This window comes from Falco punctatus (genome assembly GCF_963210335.1).
Source record: "Falco punctatus genome assembly, chromosome: Z".
Lineage (NCBI taxonomy): Eukaryota > Metazoa > Chordata > Aves > Falconiformes > Falconidae > Falco > Falco punctatus.
In genome coordinates this window covers 38,018,164-38,041,190 of record NC_137586.1, presented here as the reverse complement: position 1 = coordinate 38,041,190, position 23,027 = coordinate 38,018,164, and the positions used below count along the sequence as shown (strand labels likewise).

Genomic DNA, 23,027 nt, shown 5'->3' with positions numbered 1-23,027 from the left:
AATGGTGAATTTCTCCCCCAGCACACAAATTAAAACTAATTTGCTATGAACATTCAATCTTTTTAAGTGAAACCTGTGCAGAATGTGGAATCTCAATAGTTAGGATTGCAAGTGGCACTTTTTAATTGCATGTATCCCATACCCTCCAAAAAAGGGTAAAATTTCCTCCAGAGTTTCAATAGCTGCTTTGTTGATCGCTGAAAAAAAAAGAAAATTCAGTGTCATATAATCCTTTCACTCTCTTTATATGGGTAAAGCATCAGCTGGCATAACATGTTCAGTTTTGGGCCCGGTGTTTCAAGCAATAAGTGGGCCAATTAGAAAGGAGAGAACTATGAGAAATCTAGGGGAAAAATCATTACAATGAAAGACTGAGATAAATGAGGAACTTGGAACTGAATGAGAAAGCTAAGAGGAACACAGTCAGAAAAAACAATGGAGTAGATCAGGTCTCTCTAAAGTCTTGCAGTAAACAGGACTTAAAACACAGAAAAGGAGTTTTAGATTTGGCATTGGGAAAATGGGACTTTCAAATGGAGTAATGGAGTAATAGTAGAATTTTTGAGGACATTTGGGGATTTCCAACACCAGGGGTCTTTAAGAACACAGAAAAGCATCTGACAGGGATGCTTACAAGAGACTAAATTACTTAAGGTCTCTTCCAGCTTTATTTTCTATCAAATACAGGTTTTTTCTATGTCTTCATTTGACTCAAATGCATCAAATAATTACTATCCTTAGATCTATATGACCTTGCATTAAAAACTAAAATACACTAACGAGTATTTTCAGAAAAAATATTGACCATTTCTATTCATTGCTTATCTATGGAGAAATGTTGTACCAAAAAGAGTAACATTTCTCCACTTCACAAAAAGAGCAAAGAGACCTAAAAAGGAGAAATATTAATAGACAGTTGGTCTCCTCCATGCATTTCCTTGTGTTTAATCCACATGAGTAAGTATTTTTTCAATTTGCAACTATCTGCATCAGTGCCATGGAAAGAACACATCTGTAGTTTCGCCTATCTATTGGTTATCTGTTTCTCACTGTCAAATGAAGTGAATCATTGCCAGATTTTTTTCCTTTGAGCAGGCAACTGATGCACTTTTGTATACATGAGCATTGCTGTGCTGTGAAGCCTCTTTCTCTCCCATCTCGTGCAGTTTCTCTTTCCTTCCATCTTACCTAGGGGCATTTCAAACTTAAAATACATCTCTCTCAGACCTGTAACTGGCTTGAACATTAATTACTGCTCCAAAGTCACAGGATTCCTGCTGCAGCTGGTGATGGAAGCCAGGGAACCTGGCTGGCTGCTCTTCACCTTTTCTTTGATAGGCTTGCTGGGATTCCCACAGTATGGCAGCACCTGTGCCACGTAAGTGCTGAGAACATGATGTTGAATGTCGTGATAATTTGAGCTTATTTTCACCAGGCTAGGCTTCCAAATAGTAGTAAACTTCAAGTCAAGGTGTTAATGAAGTTGTCACTGTCTTTTACTGAAGTTACACCCTGAATAACTACCTTTATCAATACATTGTGAGGTTTCTTGCTCAAATACTGCAGGGATCATCTGGTTCTGGTAACAATCGTTTTCACTTGCTGATTAACAGCAAAATCTAAATGGTTGATTTTTTGGCTAGAATATCACTCTTTCATTCATTTCTTTTGAAGATGCATTCAAGAGGCAGATAGATATCAGCTGAGCCCAGATTTTCAACTGTGCCATCTATATTTGAAAATCTTGTTCCATGCTGAAGATCCTTGACAAAAAAGAAAGGATTCAGGCAGGACCAAACCACATTTAACTCTAGCAGTACATTGCTCCAATAGGGTAGTTCCTAGTTAGAGACTGCAGTACATTTCACACCCTGATAATGTTTAAAAATACATGGATAACTTTAAAGGAAAAAAAGAAAAGGAAACGTTTTCATTATCTGTTATAATTATTTTCTTCATTGTCAAAAGCTTTCTGAAACCAAATAAAATTTAGGAGAGGCAGCTGCTGTCCTTTATTGCTTTGTTCAACAGTGCTGTAGGATCAGTACAAGAATGGACAAAATGAAAACCTACCTGTGCTCCTTAAAGATTACTGTCAGTGAGGATTCTGGCTGGCATACCTGTACAGAAAAACTCGCTGGGCCTGGAACAATGAATCTTCTCAGATCTTCTTAAGTATTTCTGTAGGGCTTCCTCTTTTCCATTTTTTATTTTAAAGAACATTATGAGAACAGAAAAAATACCTTTTCTTTCATAGCTGGGTGTGAAGTCATAGCATCTTTCCAAGTTTTTCACTGCTTTCTCTGGATAGATCTCCAAATATTTCAGCCCAGTTTTTGGTTTGGGTGGGGTTTTTGGGGGTTTTTTTGGTAGTTTTTGTTTTGTTCTTTAGCTTGTTAATAGCTACTTTGCTTTCTCCAGGGTTATCTCTTCTTAGCAAAATATAAAGATCTTCCACTTCATCTGTTGTCAAACTCAGTTTCTAAGGGTAGCCTGTCATGCAGCATGGGCACGGTCCAAGAAGCTTGTCCATTCTGCAGGGGCTATTAGAATACTTTCACATTTGTTCTCCAGCCCAGCATAGGCAAGACTGTGGCTGAGATTCACCTTTTGGCTCTCATCCCCTATGCCCGTTTACCAAATCACCCTTCTTCCACTGGGTGCTTCATTTGTGCAGCACCATGACAGAGCTGGCTCTGAGCTTCAGTGGCCTGAATTAAAGAATCTAATTAAAGAATACAGGCCAGACAATTATTAATCCTTCCACTTTGGGGGAATGAGCTAGGCGTGGGGGCCAAGTATGAAATAAACAGCCTCGCCCCTGTCATGGGAATGAAGATGAGATCGCACCAACCTCATCCTCAGCACATGCCCTGCTCCAGACAGTGTAGGAAGACAACACAACTAGGAAGATAGCCAACATTTCCAAATTCAGTAGTTTACATCAGCTTTTACCATGTTCGTCTTCTGTTTACTCTTTTTCTTTAGAAACGTTACTAACAGAGAGTTGAGGTATTAGACCTTGAACTGTATTTACAAATAATGAAGCCATTTCTCTTTGGCTCTTCCAGCCACACGGATTCAATGGGTTCCATGGTGGTTTTAGTTGACTGTGTTGATATACCATATGGGACAAACTGAGTTTTGGGAAACAAAGACTGTTGTTTTGTTTGGTTCCAAAGTTAATATAAATTAAAGGGCTGCACATCAAAGCCTGCCGTGGAGAAACCAACATAGTCTGACTTTCTTCACAGTATGAGAGACTAGTCCATCTAGGTGAGGTTCAAAACCTTTGTGAATGTGGAACACAATTTTTTCCCCATGTTTAAGCTTTCACTTCCATTTCTTATGCGAGAATTAATAATAGACTGGTCTTATGAATTTTAATGAGCACACACTCCAACAAAACATTCTATAAAAAAAACAACTTTCTAAAATTATATTTACTTTGGGGGTATACTCTGCTGGGCAAACAGTTCAGCTCATACCAGGAATCATTAAATAGTCATATCTAAGTCTGAAATAATGCAACAGACCATGTCTGTTATCCAGGCTTTTAAAAAGACAGGGCAAGCCAAGAAGGAGGGGGGGGGGGGGGGGGGGGGGGGGCGGGGCGAGGAACAAAAAAAGAAAGAAAAGAGAGAGGGCGATTGAGCTCTGTGTTTCTAGCATGAAACATCTGTATTTTATCTCATGTACCAGATGATGAAATTACTTTGGAAGCCAGGAGACACACTAGTGTAAGCTTGATTCACCAAGTGAATGCATATACCCTTTCAACTGGATTAGACATTTTGCAAGTTATGGTGAGGTCTTCATCTTGTCTGATCACTGCACATATGACTCCCAAAAAAGTTGTTCGTACCTCAGTTATATGGCTTAGTCTACCACATTCTTCTGAAAAGTACAAAAGGAAAAAAATGGGTATGGAATGAGGCCTGTTTCTGATGCAAACTCAAAACAGAATATATGCTTCTTTACATGCAGATAATACATGCTGTAGTAAATTGCACAGCTAAATAGCAGCTGGTTCTGTTTACTATTGCATACCACCCCCAATAACAAGAGCAACCTCCCACAAGCAGCCATTGATCAACTGCATCCATCCTGCTTATTTTCCTAAACACAGAGTAAAACAAAAACAGTAAAAGAGTACTGGTTGAGAGAAAACAATAACTCAGGCTTTCAAAGGATTATTTAAAAGGACCTTTACACAGCTATGCAGATAAAGGTTTGAGAATATGGAAGAGAGGAAAAAAAGGAATGGGGTGGGTAGAAGACAGTAGAGAAATCAGCAGCAAGAGAGAGCAGGTCATAGTCTTCCAAATGTGAAAATGTTATGTATGACATTTAGAGTGCAGGATTAGAGAATCATGGGAAGAGTAAGGAGACCTTTTTAAGCATCACCCATATGTGAAATTTCAGGTTGCTAGAGGCAAGCAAAAATGATTCATTATCCCATATGTTCTTAGCCATGCCAATTTCACATTCTAGCTATTTGTTTGTGAAGTAATCCTATGGTTGTAACAAGGTAACTAGGTTGGGAATTAATGGTTATTGGGGATTGTGATTTACTTCTCAGCACTCTTATAGTTTCCTTAAATTTACAGTTCACATAAGTCTTCAAAATGGGATAGGTCTAGTATTTTATTACCTAAGTATATTGTTTTCATTATGCTTTACCATTGTCTATGTAATTGTAATTACTTCATGGAGATAGGTAACCTGTTCTGATGTTTTTATTCATTACTGTACCAGTTTTGCAAGGTCAGCACCATGTGCAGAATAAATTCTAACAAACTAAGTTACAACTCAACTGGATCACGTTCAAGTCAAATCTCACTACCCACAGTAAATGCTAGACAGGTCACATTCTAAAAGGAATACACTTGCAGTTACAAACAGCCATGGCACTTCATTTCCTTCTGCATTCCTCACTGCAGCAATTGTGCCATGGTCCAACAATAAAATACTGTAAAATTACTCTTCTTGTAGAAGTCAATGTCTAGAAGATTAGGGTATTACAAATGTACCCAGGGAAATACTTTGATAGCAACTTAAAAATGCAAGTTTTTAAGTCCCGCTTTTACTCATAGAACAGCATGAATAAATAAGATTTAAAATGAAGAAACAAACCATCTTTTGTCAGTCTGAACACTTACTGCTTGCACTACCTGGCACAAAGAGCCATTGCGCATAAGGAGCAGTTAGAGAGAGAAAGATTGACAGCACAAAGAGGATGAGTATATACTAGCAAGAACTCTTATAAGGCAGTTGTGTGTTTAAATGAAATTAAGGAGGGACTATAAGGAATGCTATTATGTTTAAAGGCATGTCTCTTTTGATACGGCTGTATCTCTGCTCATACGCCCTCAGGTTTTGTACAGGGTTTCCTGTCCTCTTTTTTTTTAATAAACTCTACATTTTCCAGAACAAGTGGTCAGCATGTGAAGAGGACCAGACTTCTTTCCACATGGACCTATGGTTTTTACACTGAATATTTCTGAAGACATGTTTAATTACTCTCTAAAATAAGACTGAAAAATTCTGGGAGCTCAAAGTAAGATCACTTAAGCAAAAAGAACAGAAATATGGGGACATGGTGTTAAATGGAGCTAAATTTTCACTCATTTTTTCCTTAACTCAGTTCAGGGTCACAATTAAAGTCTTACATTACTAGGTTTCAAGAAAATCTGCCGTTGTCTCATTTATGTTGCATAACCTCAAATGAGAAAAGAACATAAAAAAAATATCTTTTCCAGTCTTCCCCCACTCTTCCAGTTAGATAATCCCTTGAATAAACTGAATGGGTAAAAGCACTATGGTAGCTTCAGAGCTACAGTAAACCTTAGCTCAAGAAGCAGCACAGCACAATTCAGTTTCTAGAAAGGAATAGGAGAGACTTAGCTGGGTGTTTGTCAAAGTTGTTACTCATTCTGACAACGACACAAGAATCAACATGACATTGAGTCAGATTCTGACCTGAAGAGAGTTTAAATAGAAGGCATTTTCATCGGCGCCGGGAGGAGGGGGGGGGGGGGGGGGGGGGGGGGGGGAAGAAAAAAAAAAACAACCAAACAACCAAATCTGAAAAACAAAACAACCAAGAAAGAATATAAGCGTAAGGATAAAAATAGCTCAAGTAGGTCTGAAAAGGTCATATGCTTTGACCTTTAAAAAAGAAGAGCAGAACAATACAATAACATACAGTGGTTTTTCAGAATCAGTGTCCCACTTTTAGAATACGGGTAGTTTACAACTCTACATTGTAGACTTATGGCTTCTACATTCACAACTTTAATTTCACAACTTTAACCGTAAGAGCTACAGACTGAAATTTTAAAGGAAAGCTTGTTGGATTCTCAAGTACAGAATGGCATCCTTTAGAGGTAAGTAAAATACAGCCCAACAGCTAAAACCTGTAATTTCCAAGCTTTCCATTTATCATTACTGGAAAGACCAAGGAAATACATGTTTCATGACCATTTTTCAGCTCTGTAAGGCTATTCTTTGGAAAGCTCTGGTTACATTACTGCGAGTAGTGTGCACAGGTTTCTGCAAACAAATCTTTTGAATCACATTTGCCCATTTGGGAAACTTCTTACTATGCAAGAAAATCACATTTAAAACCTTGATATTATTTTAAACATGGGGGGGTTGGGGGGTGGGGGTTGCGCATGCATGCGAGCTATTTATTAAATTAAAACCTATTTCCAGTCAGTAAGAGCTTTATCACAGGAAAAACTCATTTTAACTGTCCAGAATTAACAAAAAAAATTAAAAATAATTATAAAATTTCTTCTGTCAGTGCTAAAGTTGAGACATTTAAATGCCTATATCTGACTGAAAAGTTAAAGATTGTCTCCCGTGCCAATTATCAGAAGCCCAATTGCTTGTGTACATTCCCCTCTGGTGGAGACTAACAAATATTACAGAAAACAACAAAAGCTGCCAAAGGGGCAAGGATTAAATGGAAATAAATAGTACTTCATCGAAAAAGATCTTTATTTTTAATTGTAAGGCTTGAATAGTTTTGAAACAATGAGCTTGTCTGAACATTCTTCAGCAGTAGTCAACAACTTCTTTGCTTAACCTTACCTTTCTGCTATTTATTTTTTATATTACACCAACTCCCTTGCCAGAATCAAAGTCTGTTTCCCCTGGCAACACATACTTCAGTAATATTTCTGGCTTTCTTCTTCACACACATCAGCGGTATTAAATTACAACACTTAAGACTACCCAGTAGGGATTTTAAAAAATTAAAACACAGACCAGAGTAAGGTAGCTGGATGCAAAGCTGCTGAAAAGGGAAATGAAAATTTGTATTATTTGCTACAAATTTAGAAAAAGGTCAATGACATTTTTAGTGGGAAAATCAGAACTCTGCCTTGACAAATTCTGAAGGTTTATCAAAGCAGCTGATGGAGGAACAGAGAATGTGCAACTGCAAGCAGACATCAGGCACAGATGGTCTTTCTTTCACCCAAGGTTCTAGAGGTGAGGTGAAAAATATTAATTAAAAACTATATGGCTGTGCAAGATATCATCAATTAGTCAATGTTCTTTTTCAGAGAGTGTCAAATGACTAGCATCTAAAACGGAAAAATCTTAGGATCTGCAGGCCAGTGAGGATCTTCTCTCCAGAGCAAAAAAAGAGAGAAGGTCTGCATATTTAAGGGTAACAGAATAGAAAATCTATTAATATCAAACATTCAGCTTTCCCAGAGTATTCCTTAAACTCTTACAGATGACATAAAGAAGGACACTCTTTAAGGATTTGACCAATAGTGAAGAGTCAGGAAAAAACATGAAGCTAAGGAATAATCTCTCGAAAAAAAATCCTGTGACAGTGAATTTCTGCATCTCACAAGAGTCAGCAATGGTCACCAGCAAATTACTTTGAGCATTATTTGGATAACCAAACTGAAAATGCTTGTGTGCTATATTGTTAGGTGCATCTAGAGCCTTAAGAGGGATGCGAACTGCCCTGTACACTCAGAGGCACTTAAATGGACTAGAATCCTCTTGGAACAGCATGTTGTAGCCTGAAATATGGAAAACAGGTCTTCAGCAGGGGAAAAAAAGCCATGGAAAATACGTCAGCATGAGACAGAAAGGATATAAACGCACAGAATCTGCTGTTGCAGAAAGCCTTACAAGATATCCACCTTCACACACTTTAAAGGGCTAAGAAAAGCAGAACAAAACACTGATTGTCCTCAAGAAGGATGAAACTTACAGGAAAATAAAAACAGTGTTTTAAAATTAGGTTGTAACTCTAGCTCTTCCCTCCCTACACTATACAATTATTGATCTATATGTAAATATATAACTTAAGCATATGTAATAGAAAGTACAGAGCCTAATCAGGATTTTTCAAGAAATCTCCTTTCACCCAAAATATTCATTGAATCTGATAAATGTCTCCCCAACAGCCACAGCACTGAGGCCCCAGTTATACTGTTGGTACCAGAAGATGAGGCATTTCATTGATGCTTTAGGTAGCACTGAACTCACTTCACACACTGAGGTGTCCTTTTGCCTCTCCAGTCTTTTGTTAATACCTGCCCTTGTGCTGTGCCCCTACCCCTGCAACTTCAGATATTATTTCACAGTAATTCCCTTCCCCTCCACCCTTTGGGCTCCTGATGCTTATACATCACTTCCACTTTTTCTTCTTCCACATGCCAGGGACTCTGTACCTTCCTCACTCTTTCATGTCTTTCCAAAGAGCTTTTCCAGAAGTTTTCACTTTTGCATACTGATTATTACCTGACACTATACACCTTACCTTCAGCTATGGTCAATATGAAGTCACAAAGGTAACACAGCCTTCCTGTGTGCTCAGACCCAGGGATTTATGTCAGCAGTTTAACAGTGCTTGAGGCAGCACATCGCCACATTCAGTTTCAAACTTTTTGTACTGCCAGAAGACCTCTGTGCCTTTGGAGTTGAAAATTGTCTTCAGATGGTACTTACTGAAGTACTGTCCTGGTCCCACCTCTCTTGGTCCTTCATAGGTCTCTGACTCACCATGGCCACCAACACTTTTGGCTACTATAGCCAACACTAAAGCTATCTGATGTCTTGCGGGGTATACACAAGGGTATACAATTCATCCATTAGCCTCTGACTGGGCAGACCCAGTCTCCAGTCTGGACCGTCACAACCCATGCTCACCCTGACAGTGTGCAGCTTTCTTCTGTAACATACATTATCCTGTGGATCCTATGGCCTGTGCCCGTACTCTGTAAATGCTCTTGGGCCCTTGTTCAGGGAAGGGTGCTGCAGCCAGAAGGGTGGTGACAAGGAAAACTCTCCTCATCTCCTGCTGTATCTGGACCTGCTTTATACTGTGCCAGTTACCAGCAAGAGCTGCAACACTACAGGCTTTCACTACCCTGTGCAAGTAGTATTCACATGTAGTCCTGGTAAAGAATGACTAAACATGTCCTTGCTGAGTGTCCTACTGCTAAACAGCCAGCTGTGATCTGCTGTGCTGTCCCTGGACCCTCCTGAGTCGTTCAGGGACAGTATATTGAGAGGGTTTTTTTTTAATGCAGAGAGTTTTAAAGACGTTCTAAGCTGCTGGTCAGCTGCAGGTCAGCTGCAGGTCAGCTGCGAGTCAGATGTGGGAGTGACACACTCTTACGGACCGTTTCCTAGTCATATTGAATGTGGACCTAACTTACTTCACTAAGATAGCTATGGCTCAGCTGATTCAGCAGTACAGTTATAAATAATAATTAATATTTTTATTATTATTATACTGCCTTTTGCCCTGTGCCATGTTATGTACACTCCTACTTTTCTGCCGAGTGCCTCTCTGCTTAGTAAAATGTGCACCTGTGGGAAAGGGATCTACATAATTTTCCTTTTCTCCTCTCTCTTTTTGCTTGAAGCATTTGCTTTCATGACTTTTATTCAAAATGTCAACATTTTTAACTACCTTGCCATAACAAGCAGAACAAAAAAGGTGTAGTGATATGCTGCACGTGGCTAATGGATACTGTCAGTCAGTCCATCAACTTATAGAAATCATACATATTTAATTGGCAGGATGAGACGGATGTGCTAACTGAGGTGCAAAGCTCAATCTGCAACCAACTTCTGATTCATTCTTTAAGGTTACTGTCTTCTCTCTGCTGGTCCACAATTACTTTTTCATCAAACGTGTTTACCCATTTTTGTAATGCTTGGATCAAAATACAGAGCTGCATGCTGGGATGTGTCACATTGCATGACACTTCCTCTATATTAAGTATGATCCCCAAATCTCATCATTTTGGAGCTGAGTAACACACTGAATAAAGTCCATTCAAAGCATAACCAAAGTCAGTTTTCCACAGCCATAAAACCTCATTTGACAAACATCAGACTCTTCCTTTTGGAGGGAAATAGCAGGCAATATAGCAGGCAATAGCTTTGAGGAGAACTACTTAACAGATCTTCTCTCCAAACACTCATTTCTCTCTCCTTTCTATGCAGTTTCCCCCCTTAGTTACAGGGTAATGATGTTCTGCAACCAGCTAGCACAAGATCCCTATATTACCTCACTACACCTAGTCCTCCAAATGTACATACTTTCTAGCTCTTCCTGTATGTAATCTATTAGGATTACAGATCTGGATTTGGCTCTGGAGCAAATCTCAGGATATCTTACTGAATCTCAGGATAACGTTTATATTTTCCTTTATTACAACTCTTAACTTCCCATTTCAGAGAATGGAACTGAACACAATCATCAAGTTCTTGAACTTTGTGAATTCCAAAAATTCACAGAGGTACACTTTCTAAACTTAGAAAAAGCAGTACGAAATGGCCCTCCTAAAGGGAGGAGAAATAAACAAAAACAAGCTGTAAAACAGAAAAAAAAGGGTATTTTTTTTCCTTTCATCCCAGATGCAAAGCAAAAATTGCAGTCCTGTGACCCTTCATGTAGGACCTGTGAGAAATCTGCTGAAATATGTACTTCATGTCCAGAAGGTAAGAGACTTCAGCTTCTTTGGGTAATTTTTGCAGAAGGCTAAAATATTCTCTATCCTACACACTTCCAGGGAATATTTTTGTCAGTAGTCACTAGAAATTTCTTTGACAGCTTAAAGCATAGTCAGGTAATCAGATAATTGCCAGATGAAGTCAGGCATCAGCTAGGAATTAAGCACATTCTCTTGGCAATACAGGTAAAAAAATCATTAGCTGGATGTTGTTCCTTTTCTTTCTTTTCAATGTAGGAATTACTGAATTGGAATTTATGCAGGAAGATACCTTAAATTTCAGAGAAGGTTGAGCAAACTACTTTGGGAAATGGCTTAAAGAATATTTTATTCATGGGTTTTTTTAAGTATCAAAAAGTTAAATTGTGAGGAAGTTGAAAGTTTTTTTATAGACATTCAAGTCAAGAATCTTTCAAATATATTTCTAACTGATGCCTTTCCCCACCTGGGTTGCTCTTTTGCCAGGAAAATTTCTTATCAACAATAGCTGTGTTTCTCTGTGCCCTCAAAAAACTTTCGGCAATGTTGCAAGTGGAAAGTGTGAGATGTGCATGGACGGCTGTGAGGTGTGCTTCGACCACTGGCACTGTCAGAAGTGTCAGGCTGACCAGGCCCAGCTGCTTTTCATCCACAAAGGCAGATGTTTACAGGAATGCCCTGAGTAAGTAACTCCTGTTGGATGGCTGTTTTTTATTTTTTCACTGTGCTCCTTCTCTTTAAACTTCAGATCCATTACAAACCTTTCAAGGGAGACCTTAATGTAAGCTACCAGAAACTATCACAAGGTAAAAGCAATTTTCAGCTGGCCTGAATAAACAGCATTTTCTCTTGCTTAGAGAAAAAGTGAAAAATCAAAAGTGAAAATAGACATGAAATCCTATGACAGATGGTACAGCTCCCATTGACTTCAATAGGGCCATTGTACTTCAGGATGGTTCTTTATATTGACCGAAAATAAGCCTCTAGTCATCCTCTTAACTTGTTCCTTCCTCAAAGTAGTACAGAGCAGGGGCATGAACTCAGAAATGGGAATCAGACTCCTGATATGGAAATGCAGTGCCTAGTGATGTGTTTCTTTCCTTGGCTTATCTTCTTTACTTTTTCCTATAATAAACAGAACTCAGGAAGAAAGATTCCCATTTGACTGCAATGGATATTAGATCAGACACTTGAGCAGATCAGGTCCTCCTGTTTCTCTGCTTTTTTTATCAGCATTCATCATACCTGTACATACACATAAAATCTGTGCTATGCAGTATGAAGACCTTGCTTGATTAACCTTTTTCTTTAGAAAAATGTGCAGATCCTGCTTTTCTTACAATTAAGTAGAAATTGTCTGGCAGTACTTTCCTGCTAACTTTGTGAAATAAGTCCATAAGGGCCAGTGGAACAGATTCTGATCATCAAATATCAGAGTAAATGCAAAGTAACTCACTAAAGCCTACTCCAGCCCAGAAACAACTTAATACCAGAAATTGTGGTATACAAGCAAAGATAAAGTTTTGGCATTAAAATGTTGGTTCTCAGTACTCATTCCCCAGAGTTATCCCTCACAAGATCAACATAACAAATCTAAACCTTTTCATGTATCACTAGTCTTTTCAGCTGTTATTATCCCTCTTTTTTTCCAAATTCCAAACTACAAATAATGGTTTCCCAGACATCATTCAGCAAAGTCCACCAGAGTTAAACTCTGGCTTCAGCCTCTGAGGCAAAGTTCTTAAGGCATAACTACTCTCCACTGGAACAGAGGATAATATGAGAGTTTTTTAGGGTTTTTGAGCTTTGGGACATGCTGTAGGGTATGGAAAAGGTTGACTTGCTGCACTGGTAATTTCTGGCACAGGATTTTGAAAAACTGGGCCAGCTGAGTACTCAGGACGGAAACAAGAGAAGACAGGACTGTAAGAAACAGATGTAGGATTATGACAAAGGTTGGGAGAAAAAAAGAAGAGGAGGATAGATGGTAGGCACAGGTCTTACCTTTTTTCTAACCTTGCTCCTAATGCATCTCCTCAGCCTTTCTTTCAAAAGATCATCTCCAAGAAGGAAAAGAGAAGTACTCCTCTACAGGGAAGAATAAGCTTGTTAATGTGAAGTACATGTTCTGGGACTACTTTCTATGCCAACTTCTTCCTTAGTTTTCATCAATGGCTGTATGCATATGAGTTAACAATCATCTCAAAATGTGGACTTGCTTGTCCATTAACCTTCTAACATTTTGATTTTGAATTTAGGCAGATTGGATTGCATCTAGCCTCTCCTTTTATCTCTTTTCTCCTGAAATATAGGTGCAATTTTTTACTATATTTTCTTTATGAATGATTGTCCCAGCCATGGTTGCCTATGGTTGTTCTCGCACCAGATACCAGTAAAACATGCTCCTACTTCACCATCTCTAGCTTGTTGTCACTAAACAGAGGTACTACTTAAGCATCCTGGGTTGGTTGGGGTTTTTTTAATCCCAGGCCTCCTTATTCTTCCCAGCCTTCACACTTCCAGGGTTTTCTACTCTCTTTCTCCCCTCTAGGGCCACTGAGGCTGTACTTCTCTGTCTTTCCTTGTTAGCACTGTTGAGGGTCAGCTGTGCAAGACTAGAGATCACATCTTTCTTTTCCCAAACATTACACATCTTTCTATCTAATGTAAGGGGCAAATCAAGAAATGAGCAAGAAAGTCCAGCACCCTTTAGACAGTAGGCACAAGAAAAAAGGAAGGCCAGACTCTCTTCACAGCACTAACCATGCACATTTTCTGCTTGAAGGCAGAGGGGGTGTAAGTGGAGGATGGGCAACAAATTGAGTGAGAAACCTGTTTGAACCAGTGAAATGTGTGTGCATAATTCTTATAGCTTGGACTGTTTGACAGCTATATATTGACCAGCACTTTGTGTTTGTTTTCATTTGATAGGGGATATTTTAATGATTCTGAGACTTGCAAGGAATGCAGCGGATCCTGTAAGACATGCATGGGAAGTGCAACCAAATGCCTATCCTGTAAAAGTCCTTTGCTTCTGGAGCAATGGAAATGTAAACCTACCTGTTCAGAGAACCATTTTGCCTCTGAAGGAATCTGCAGACACTGCCCTGAAATGTGTCAGGAGTGCATTCACAATCAAACATGCAAAGGTATTATCAAGAACCTGTCTTGACTTGGCTAAAATCCATCCAGACCTGTCTATAGATAGATTGACAGAAACAAAGGTCTGAAAATAAATTCTGTAAAGAGCAAAAATAAATTTTAAAAACAGGTAGATAGATATCATTGCTAATCTCTAAGAGAGAGGATAAGCATTCAGTGCTTTATGATGAGACTCAGTCTAAACTGTTAATCTGTAAAGATTTCCCATCACTTCACTTCTTGTCCTTTGGAGATTCCTACTGGTTTGATTCTATTTCTGACCTAGCGTATCCATGCCTAAACACTTGCATACATACTTACACCAATATGAAATACATAATGTTACTTTCTAGTTTGGTTGATGAGTTTACTTCTCTTTACCATTTTTGCAAATGACTACTCATGGTAGAGAATTATAACTGTAATGAAACATACTAGGAAAGCCTTGAACATCCTGGTGAGTCTAAATGCCCCCACAAAAATTCCCAGGATAGTTAAAATTGAGAAAGCCATTCCAGAAACAAATATGGGTGAAACAGAAAAAAAACACCAAAGCCATAACAAAGCCATTAAACCAGGTATTCATAATAAAATTAGCAGCTGAATCCCAGCTCTGTGAAAAGACGTTCATAAGATGATAGAAGCATTTAGGTTGGAAAAGACCTTTAAGATCATCCAGTCCAGCCATTAACTCAGGACTGCCAAGGCCACCACTAAACCATGTCCCTAAGTGCCACATCTATGCATTTTTTAAATACTTCCAGGGTCGGTCACCCAACCACTTCCCTGGGCAGCCTGTTCCAGTGCTTGACCACTCTTTCAGTGAAGAAATTTTTCCTAATATCCAATCTAAACCTCCCACGGCACAACTTGAGGCCGTTTCCTCTCATTCTGTCACTTGTTGCTTGGGAGATGAGACTAACACACACCTGCCTACAACCTCCTTTCAGGTAGCTGCAGGGTGTGATAAGGTCTCCCCTGAGCCTCCTCTTCTCCAGGCTAAACAGACCCAGTTCCTTCAGCTGCTCCTCATAAGACCTGCTCTCCAGACCCTTCACCAGCTTTGTTGCCCTTCTCTGGCCACGCTCCAGCACCTCCGTGTCCCTCTTGCAGCGAGGGGCCCAAACCTGAACACAGCGTTCGAGGTGCGGCCTCACCAGTGCCCAGTACAGGGGGACCATCGCTGCCCTGGTCCTGCTGGCCACACCGTGTCTGGTACCAGCCAGGGTGCTGCTGGCTGCCTCGGCCACCTGGGCACACTGCTGGCTCACGCCCAGCCGGCTGTGGACCAGCACCCCCAGGCCCTTTCCCACCAGGCCCTTTCCAGCCGCTCTGCCCCAGCCTGTAGCGCTGTGTGGGGCTGCTGTGACCCAAGGGCAGGACCCGGCACTGAGCCCTGTTGAACCTCACAGGAATGGCCTCGGCCCATCGCTCCAGCCTGCCCAGGTCCCTCTGCACAGCCTGCCTGCCCTAAGGACAGCAACACTCTGACCAGTTTGGTGTTCATATATTCCAGTCAGACTGGATTTTATTTTAATACTAAACCAAACAAAACTTCAGATATGGATACCCCTGATTTTGCAGGAAGTTCATAATGCAGATAGAGTATCTCAGCAGAAGCCCACCTATACACAGTGGCAGCATGGTTTGGTTAGTATCCACAAAGCTGAACAGGTGACTTTGCTTCCCATTCCCTTGATGTAACACAGAAGATGCTGTGTCAGGGTTGGGCCATTATGGGCAGTTTGGAGGGGAAAGAGTTGAAAAAGAAAGCGTTGCCTTCCCAGACTGTCCTCTTACCTCCTGTTCTGACTGTCTCTACAGGATTTAGAATTCGCTAGGATGCCTTCACTCCCTGATTTACAGAGGTCAGAATTTGCTGCTCATTTGCCTACCTGTTGTTTGGTGTCCCCTGTAGAGTGCATGGACGAGTTCTTCCTGCATGAGGGGAGGTGTGTGGAGGACTGCCCTTCGCACTTCTATGCTGAAGACACGCACTGCTTTCCCTGCCACACAGACTGCAAGGACTGTGCCGGGCCAGACTCAGATGACTGCACTGCGTGCACCACCGACTTCTTTGTCCTCTACAGTGGCATGTGTTTCGAAGAGTGCCCTGAAGGGACTTATTATGAGGAAGCCACTGAAGACTGTCAAGGTTGACAGCTGTTTTTTTCCCCAGAATGGTATTTACAAGTGGGTCTGATTAAAGACTATCCCAAAAGGGCCTACATGTGCCGTCTAGTGTCACTATCAGTGTCCTGGAAATGGAGGAGATAGCTGGTGCACAAAAACAACAAGGCATACCTTAGAACAGCAAAAATTGGCAAAAGATGAGAGAGAGGTAGAAAAGCTAGGTGTGTTTAATGTTATGGGCAGCCACTCTGGTAAAGTGCTAGGTATTGCTGGAGACAGTATGTTGAAAAATGCTGCTCAGTAAAAGCAGTGCCAGGGCAAAGGATACCTAAGGAATTGCCTGCATAAGGTTGAAAATAGTAAAATGTTTGACCATGCAGAAGCAGAGCTATCGCTCTGTTTCCCTCAGCCTCCCTTCCTGAAATGATGGCTGCTCCTTGCAAAATTAAAGCTGAAATAATAATCTGAAATGCAACAAGAAATGGTGACATTCCTACTGTTTGTCCATTTCAGCATGCAACAGGACATGTCAGACTTGCTCTTCTTCCACTGCCTGCCTTACTTGCAGAAATGGCCTGATGCTGAACCATGATGGGCACTGTGTGGCATCTGGATACTGTTCTCACACTGAGTACTACGTTGAGAAAACTCAGACCTGCAAGCCTTGTCATAAGAAATGCTTCCACTGCTCAGGACCCAGTGAACATGAGTGTCTTAGCTGTGAGAATAACCACTATCTCCTCAGTAAGTATCTTGCTCCTGCTTCTAGATTTTATTCTCCACTGGAATCATGAAATAGGCAAGTTTATGTCACATTTATGGAACACGTAGAGCTGCTTCAGCCAATCTACATGTTGCAAAGTTGACCTGATGAGTAGATAACTTGTGCAGAGATAATTACTTCTGCAGGACTACCTGGAAATCCTTGTGAGGCTGGGCTTGCCACTTACTGGGGCCTAAGCAGGACTTCTAAGTAGCAACAAACTCCATGGCTAAGCAAAACTCATGTGTTTCATTTACTTGGTATGTCTCGCTCCTGTTGTTTCCTATAAGTGACTTAAAAAGACAAGAGGAATATCCTTAGCTTTCTTTTTTTTCTTTTTTTTTAAATCCATACATTAAGAGCTAACATTTTCATATTGGCTTGTTGAATATGATGTGTTATTCTGCATTGTTGTCTCTGCAGATACAACCTGTGTTGAAACATGCCCAGATGGGTATTATGTTGACAGTGATAAGGGACAATGTTCCCCATGCCACAGCGCTTGTGTCACTTGCACTGGAAAACACAGCTCACAGTGCCTTTCCTGCAAACCAGGCTGGTACAAACAAGGAAAAGCATGCGTAAACCAGTGTCCACCAGGGTAAGGTCCAAAGTCTTTAGTGAAGAGCTACATCACAGAGAGAGCTTTGAGCAATTAGATCAGTCTTTCCTATTCTACTTCAGAGTGAAACAGAACTGAATTTTATTTTCAGGTGAAAAAATCTTATGTTGTCCCAGTACAGAGGTGGTGGAAAACCTCCCCTCACAGCAGCAAACTGTAAAGCTGGTGCCTGCACTGGGACCAGCCTGATGTGGTGTGGTCATTCTTACACTCCAAGGATGCTCTTAGGTTATGTTTATACAGAACAGTATGAAGCAGAACAAATAAGTTATCTGTTCATCAGCTTGAGCATAGGAAGCAATGTAACTTCCCTCAAGCACCCTTGCAGCCTCCACTTAACCTGAGGTTCAGATGAGGTTACTTTTGTTTTGCATTGAGTGAATATTCATAACAGATCATAATAGAATCAACCATTAAAACACGTTTCAACTGAAGACTCATAAAAATCTAGACAGCAGCTTCATTAACATGAGTCCACTGACTTTCAAAATGTGAATTCAGTGTGCTCTTGTATATATGCCTCAGAAATTCAAATTTGGGAAGTGGACCTATGATTTCTGATTCAGATCCATTTAATTTTGCAGTACAATATGATCACACTGTCTGTTAAATTGAATTATCATCCCACTAAATTAGAAATCTGTAATGACCACATCTAAACAAAACTACAGTGCAGCAATTCTCCTTTTTCCCTGACAGCACAACTTAGGTGAGCACTGTTCTTCTGCTGATATCCTTTGGCTAAGCCTGTTTGTGCACTGAAAAGAAACATGAATTTTCTGCATTTCCATCTGACAGCAGGTCATCAAGGAGCAGTGGAGGAATTTAGTGCTTACCCAGCATCTCCAGGATATCCCTTGCAGAGCCAAAACAGAGTTGAGGTTTTCTGAGCCTTGCTTATTTATATACTTACTTTGTGTCTGAATTCATCCTGGATTTTGGAAAGCCTGGCTTTTATATACCCTCATTTTACAAAGTCTTGCTTTATAGCTGCATTCCAATGGCCAGGGGGAATTAAAGGAAATTCATTCTGTTTTCACGGAGATTACAAATGTTTACTGTGATCACATCAATATCAATTTTATACATCGATGTGATCACAGTAAAAGCTAAGGATGAAGGATGCTTTGGTTTTCCTGTCACCACCAGGCTTTATGCAAAGCCATGACTATCTGAACTGTTTCAGGTATTTTGCACAAAACTCCACTGGATCATGTGAGAGATGCCACAAGGGCTGTAAGGAGTGTATGGGGCCTCAACCCACAGATTGCCTTTTCTGTGATACATATTTCTACCTGTTGCGCTCCAAGAATGAATGCGTTATCTCTTGTCCGGAGTATTACTACGAAAGCAAAGACAACATCTGTGAAAGATGCCACCCTTCCTGCCAAACTTGTGAAGGTAAAAGCATATGCTCCACTTCAACCAAAAAGGATTAACGAAACACCTGCAATCTCTATTTTTTTTCTTTTTTTCACTCTTTGCTCCAAGATTTGGAAACACTTCACAAAGAGACATACCATGTACATCACTACCAACCTGTCCATAACCTAAGTAGTTGCAGTGGGTGGTGCAGACCTCCCCAGGGGCTGCTGGTTCTCCCTGGCCCTGGGTGAGTTGCTGCACTGGCTGCTTCATGATGCCAACTTACTTTTAGAGGACTGATTGATCAAGATCAAAGCAAGGATATGAATTCCTGACAGCTCCCCGCAGGGCTGCCTCCAGTTACAGAGCACAAGTGTAAAGGCAGCTGCTCATGGGGAGGGCTGCGAGCAAGTCCCAGTGCCAAGTCAGTGAAGGGAAATAAATGGACAAAGGTTGTTAATTTTCCGTCAGCCAGGCCTCTCACAAAGGTTCTCATCAACTTCAAAAAAAGGGATCTTGCTTATAGAGCTGGACCTCATTTCTCACACAAACACTGAATAATGACTGAATACTACCTCGTTCTTTGAGCTGTCCTACTATACATTACTCTGTGAAAGCCAAGGAACCTAAATCCAACCACGTTGTTATAGTCTGCAAAGGAAAGAGTACAAACAGTCACAAAGCATAACTTTAGGGTGAAAAACAAAAACAAAAAAAAGTATTTTTCAAATTTAACTTTGAGACACCACTTCTTTTGTTCTGTGAGACACTTATGTATTCAGTTTCTTCCTTTTCCTAATTTATTCAGTTCTGAAGCAAGCAGTGCTAACCCTCTTGGACCCATCTGAATTGCATAGCAGATAGCTAACAGGTGCCACTCTGCAGCTTAGACCACACCGTACTGTAACACAGAGAATTTGTTTTGGATAGCGGATATACTGGATAGCACAGATGAATAATTGCAACGTTACAAGTTTTAAAATCTTGAAAATAACTCCTACAGTGAAGCCACCTTCAAAAATTATTAAAATAAAATTGTATAACAACATTATAACAAATGACAAATATTTTGGCTTGGATTTGGGACAAAAAGATAGCCATCTTAATTTACAGATTACTCCATTGATTTTTACTTTTATTTGGGATAAATACTCCAGGACAGAATTTCTATCATAATTACAAAGACACTAAGATGAAACACAAGCCAGTCCTTCTAAACAGCAAAACTGTAGGTGTTCTGAAATGCATATGCATTGCTGATGTATGAGAAAAGAAGTGTTGTGGTATCTCTTGTTTCTCAAGAGCAGGAAGGCAAACGCTGCACTGCTCAGAAAACTCACATAGTAAATTTGCTGGCTTATAGAAAGCTGCTGACTTCAAATGTTCAACTGCTGCTAACCTGAGTTACTTGCATTTCCTTTTTCTTCATTTTAGAGAGTGGCAGAAAATGCTTAGTTGCAGGGAAATAGGCAGGTTCACCTTAAGATGTAGGACAAACCCTTCGCTTCAGTGTTTCACAGAAATACTGCATGTAGCATCTGTCTTCAAAAAAAAGTCTCCAACACACAGAGTGCATATGATGCTCTGTTGGCACCTAGTGAAGAATTGTTTTCCTATGCAACTAAAGAATTTATTTTGCTATTCAAACATAAACATACCTTAATGCATTGTGGTTTGAAAACAGTTAGCTAGCAGGCCTAGTAAGTATTGGTTTTGTGAAGGAGAGTATTTGGTCAAGGTTCCCCACGATTATGTGTCAGGGCTTCCCTATACAACTGATTCCCAAATCAGCTTTTCATGAATACCAAAACACATAAGAAATAAATTTTGTGGACACATAAAACCTCAGGATCAGGCCAAAGCTCTTTCTCAACCTCCAGCCTCCTCAAGCTGAACTCATGCTGATGCTTGCCATTGACAAATGCCCTTTTCTTTGGTGGCAGTGGTAAGCATAATTTTTAAAGGAAGCTGAATGACAATTTTTCCTGTTTTAATATTATTTTTCTTTCTAGGAAAAGGAGCATTCAGCTGCACATCTTGTGTATGGAGCTACAGTTTATTAGGCGGAATGTGCAACTCAGACTGTTTTGTAGGTGAATACAAAGTCCAGGAGACACAAGGACAAGAGGTACCTATTTGTAGGCGTTTTTTCCTGTGATTTGTATGCTCAACTTTAACTTCTGAACACAATACAAACAACACAGAAAGCTCTTCTCTGAGTTTTCAAGGCTGCTTATCTTTAAATGTGCTTACTTTTTTCTTCATCTGGCAGAGGAAGCACAGTTTCTTTTTCTGAGGGTGTCTACTATAGGGTAACTCGCTACCAGTAAATATAAAGGCCCAACTTTACCAACAATGATACCAAAGCCACGTGAATAAAATCAGCTGTATTAGTAATACAGCATTTTTTTTCTTCCAGTATAACTGAGATTTCCACACAGATTTCTGCTGCATTGTTTGTGAGAAATCACATGACATTCCTGATTGACAGCTCTGCTGGCAGAAATCTCTAGAGGAGCAACAGGCTTAAGATAACAGAACTGTTTATTTAGTAGAGCAGGACCACAATTAGGTTTGGGTCTGTGCCACATGTCTGGGCATCCAGCTTCCAGATTTCCACACCAACTGCCTTCCAAAGCTGTTTATTCAAGAATACAGCAGCAAGGCAAGCCAGCTGGCCTGAAATGCTGCATACCCTTGAGTCTCTGGCCTGGAATACCCCCTTTTCAGTGCCGACCTATAACTGCGAGCCCAAGAAAACAGCCCAAGAGCTGGGAACCACAGAGATCTGCAGTTCTTCGCAAGAGCTTTGACCCCGAGAAACTGGACTTCCCCCTATGAGCCTCCCATCTTGCCCAGGTTCTTTGATTCAGGACAAGGAACCTCGCAGGTCAGACAGTGATGATGAAATTAGTTTCCAGATCCTCACAGTGGATATGGTGTCCTGGTCCCATGGCAGAAAAATAGCAATTTTTGCCCAATAGGCCAGAAACTGTGAACACTGGAAGCCTTGAAATACCTGAGCTCAAAGCATTCTGCAGGTATGCAGAATGTGACAAATGTAGATGTGACAATGATGATCACTGGTAGTCTTTGTACACAGAGGCTCCCAGGAGCCTATCTGGAATTTGAGAAGCATATCTGAATCTAAGTTGTTTCTGTAAAATCGAAGCAACACAATCTAATAAAAATCCTGTTTGCTAGAAAATTTCCAGCCAGCTTTATTCTTTATTTCTGCTCCTTCCCAATTTAGAAAGGAAATTGTTTCTCTCCGCTGCCTTTTTCCCACAGTATTTCATGTTGCTTCTCCCATGTCAGTTACTTTTAGTGATACTCTTGAATACATTTCATAAAGGCCACTTTACCATCATTACTACCAAAGGTCTGGTAGCATGGGACTAGCAAAACAAAAACACACTTCCTGGCCAGAAAGAGCTTACAGTCTGAATGATTTTTATCTCACTACCTACCTAGGTGAGATCTCTAAGCTCCTACAACGCTTCCCGCCCCCCACCCCACCCCCCCACCCACCCCACCCCACACACAAGCAGATCACTGAGAAGCCAGGAAATATGAACCAAATTTTAGTTTTCCTACTCTGTCCTGTACTTTGCCGTGACACCCGTGATGCCTAGAGATGACTACCCAGACATTAAATGACAGGACAGAACTGCCAGGTCAGGTCCAAGGAATCCAAAATGAAAGGTGTGTTGCTTGTGTTCTGTGTCTGAAGGAAATTGAGCCCAAGTGTGAAAGATGTGACAGCTCGTGCACAGAGTGCAAGGGACCTGGGCCCCTCAACTGCACAGTCTGCCCAGCCAGCATGCAGCTCTACCTGGAGGAAAGCCGCTGCCTGCCCTGCTGCAGTGACTCTGACCCGGCAAGCACCCCAGAGTGCTGTGACTGCAGTGAAACACAAGGTAGGACAATGCTGCAGAGCAGTAATGGTGCTGAAGGGCTTTATGACTGACTAGGTTGACATTTAAAAAATCAAAAGGGGAATAGAGCAAAAATGTGCTCCTGA

The 23,027-nt window shown here is 40.6% G+C and overlaps 1 protein-coding gene across 1 annotated transcript in view; it reads left to right on the top strand.

Moving 5' to 3' along the window:
• LOC308056783 (proprotein convertase subtilisin/kexin type 5-like) overlaps positions 1-23,027 on the top strand; it is a gene marked incomplete at its 5' end in the record, with an annotated part of 66,697 nt that overhangs the window by 20,960 nt on the left and 22,710 nt on the right. The window contains 9 exons of the mRNA XM_080372620.1: positions 10,906-10,989; positions 11,466-11,661; positions 13,911-14,128; positions 16,039-16,275; positions 16,767-16,997; positions 17,440-17,617; positions 18,825-19,039; positions 21,016-21,131; positions 22,737-22,923. Coding sequence (XP_080228746.1) covers positions 10,906-10,989; positions 11,466-11,661; positions 13,911-14,128; positions 16,039-16,275; positions 16,767-16,997; positions 17,440-17,617; positions 18,825-19,039; positions 21,016-21,131; positions 22,737-22,923 — 1,662 coding nt within the window. The remainder of the gene's footprint in view (positions 1-10,905; positions 10,990-11,465; positions 11,662-13,910; positions 14,129-16,038; positions 16,276-16,766; positions 16,998-17,439; positions 17,618-18,824; positions 19,040-21,015; positions 21,132-22,736; positions 22,924-23,027) is intronic.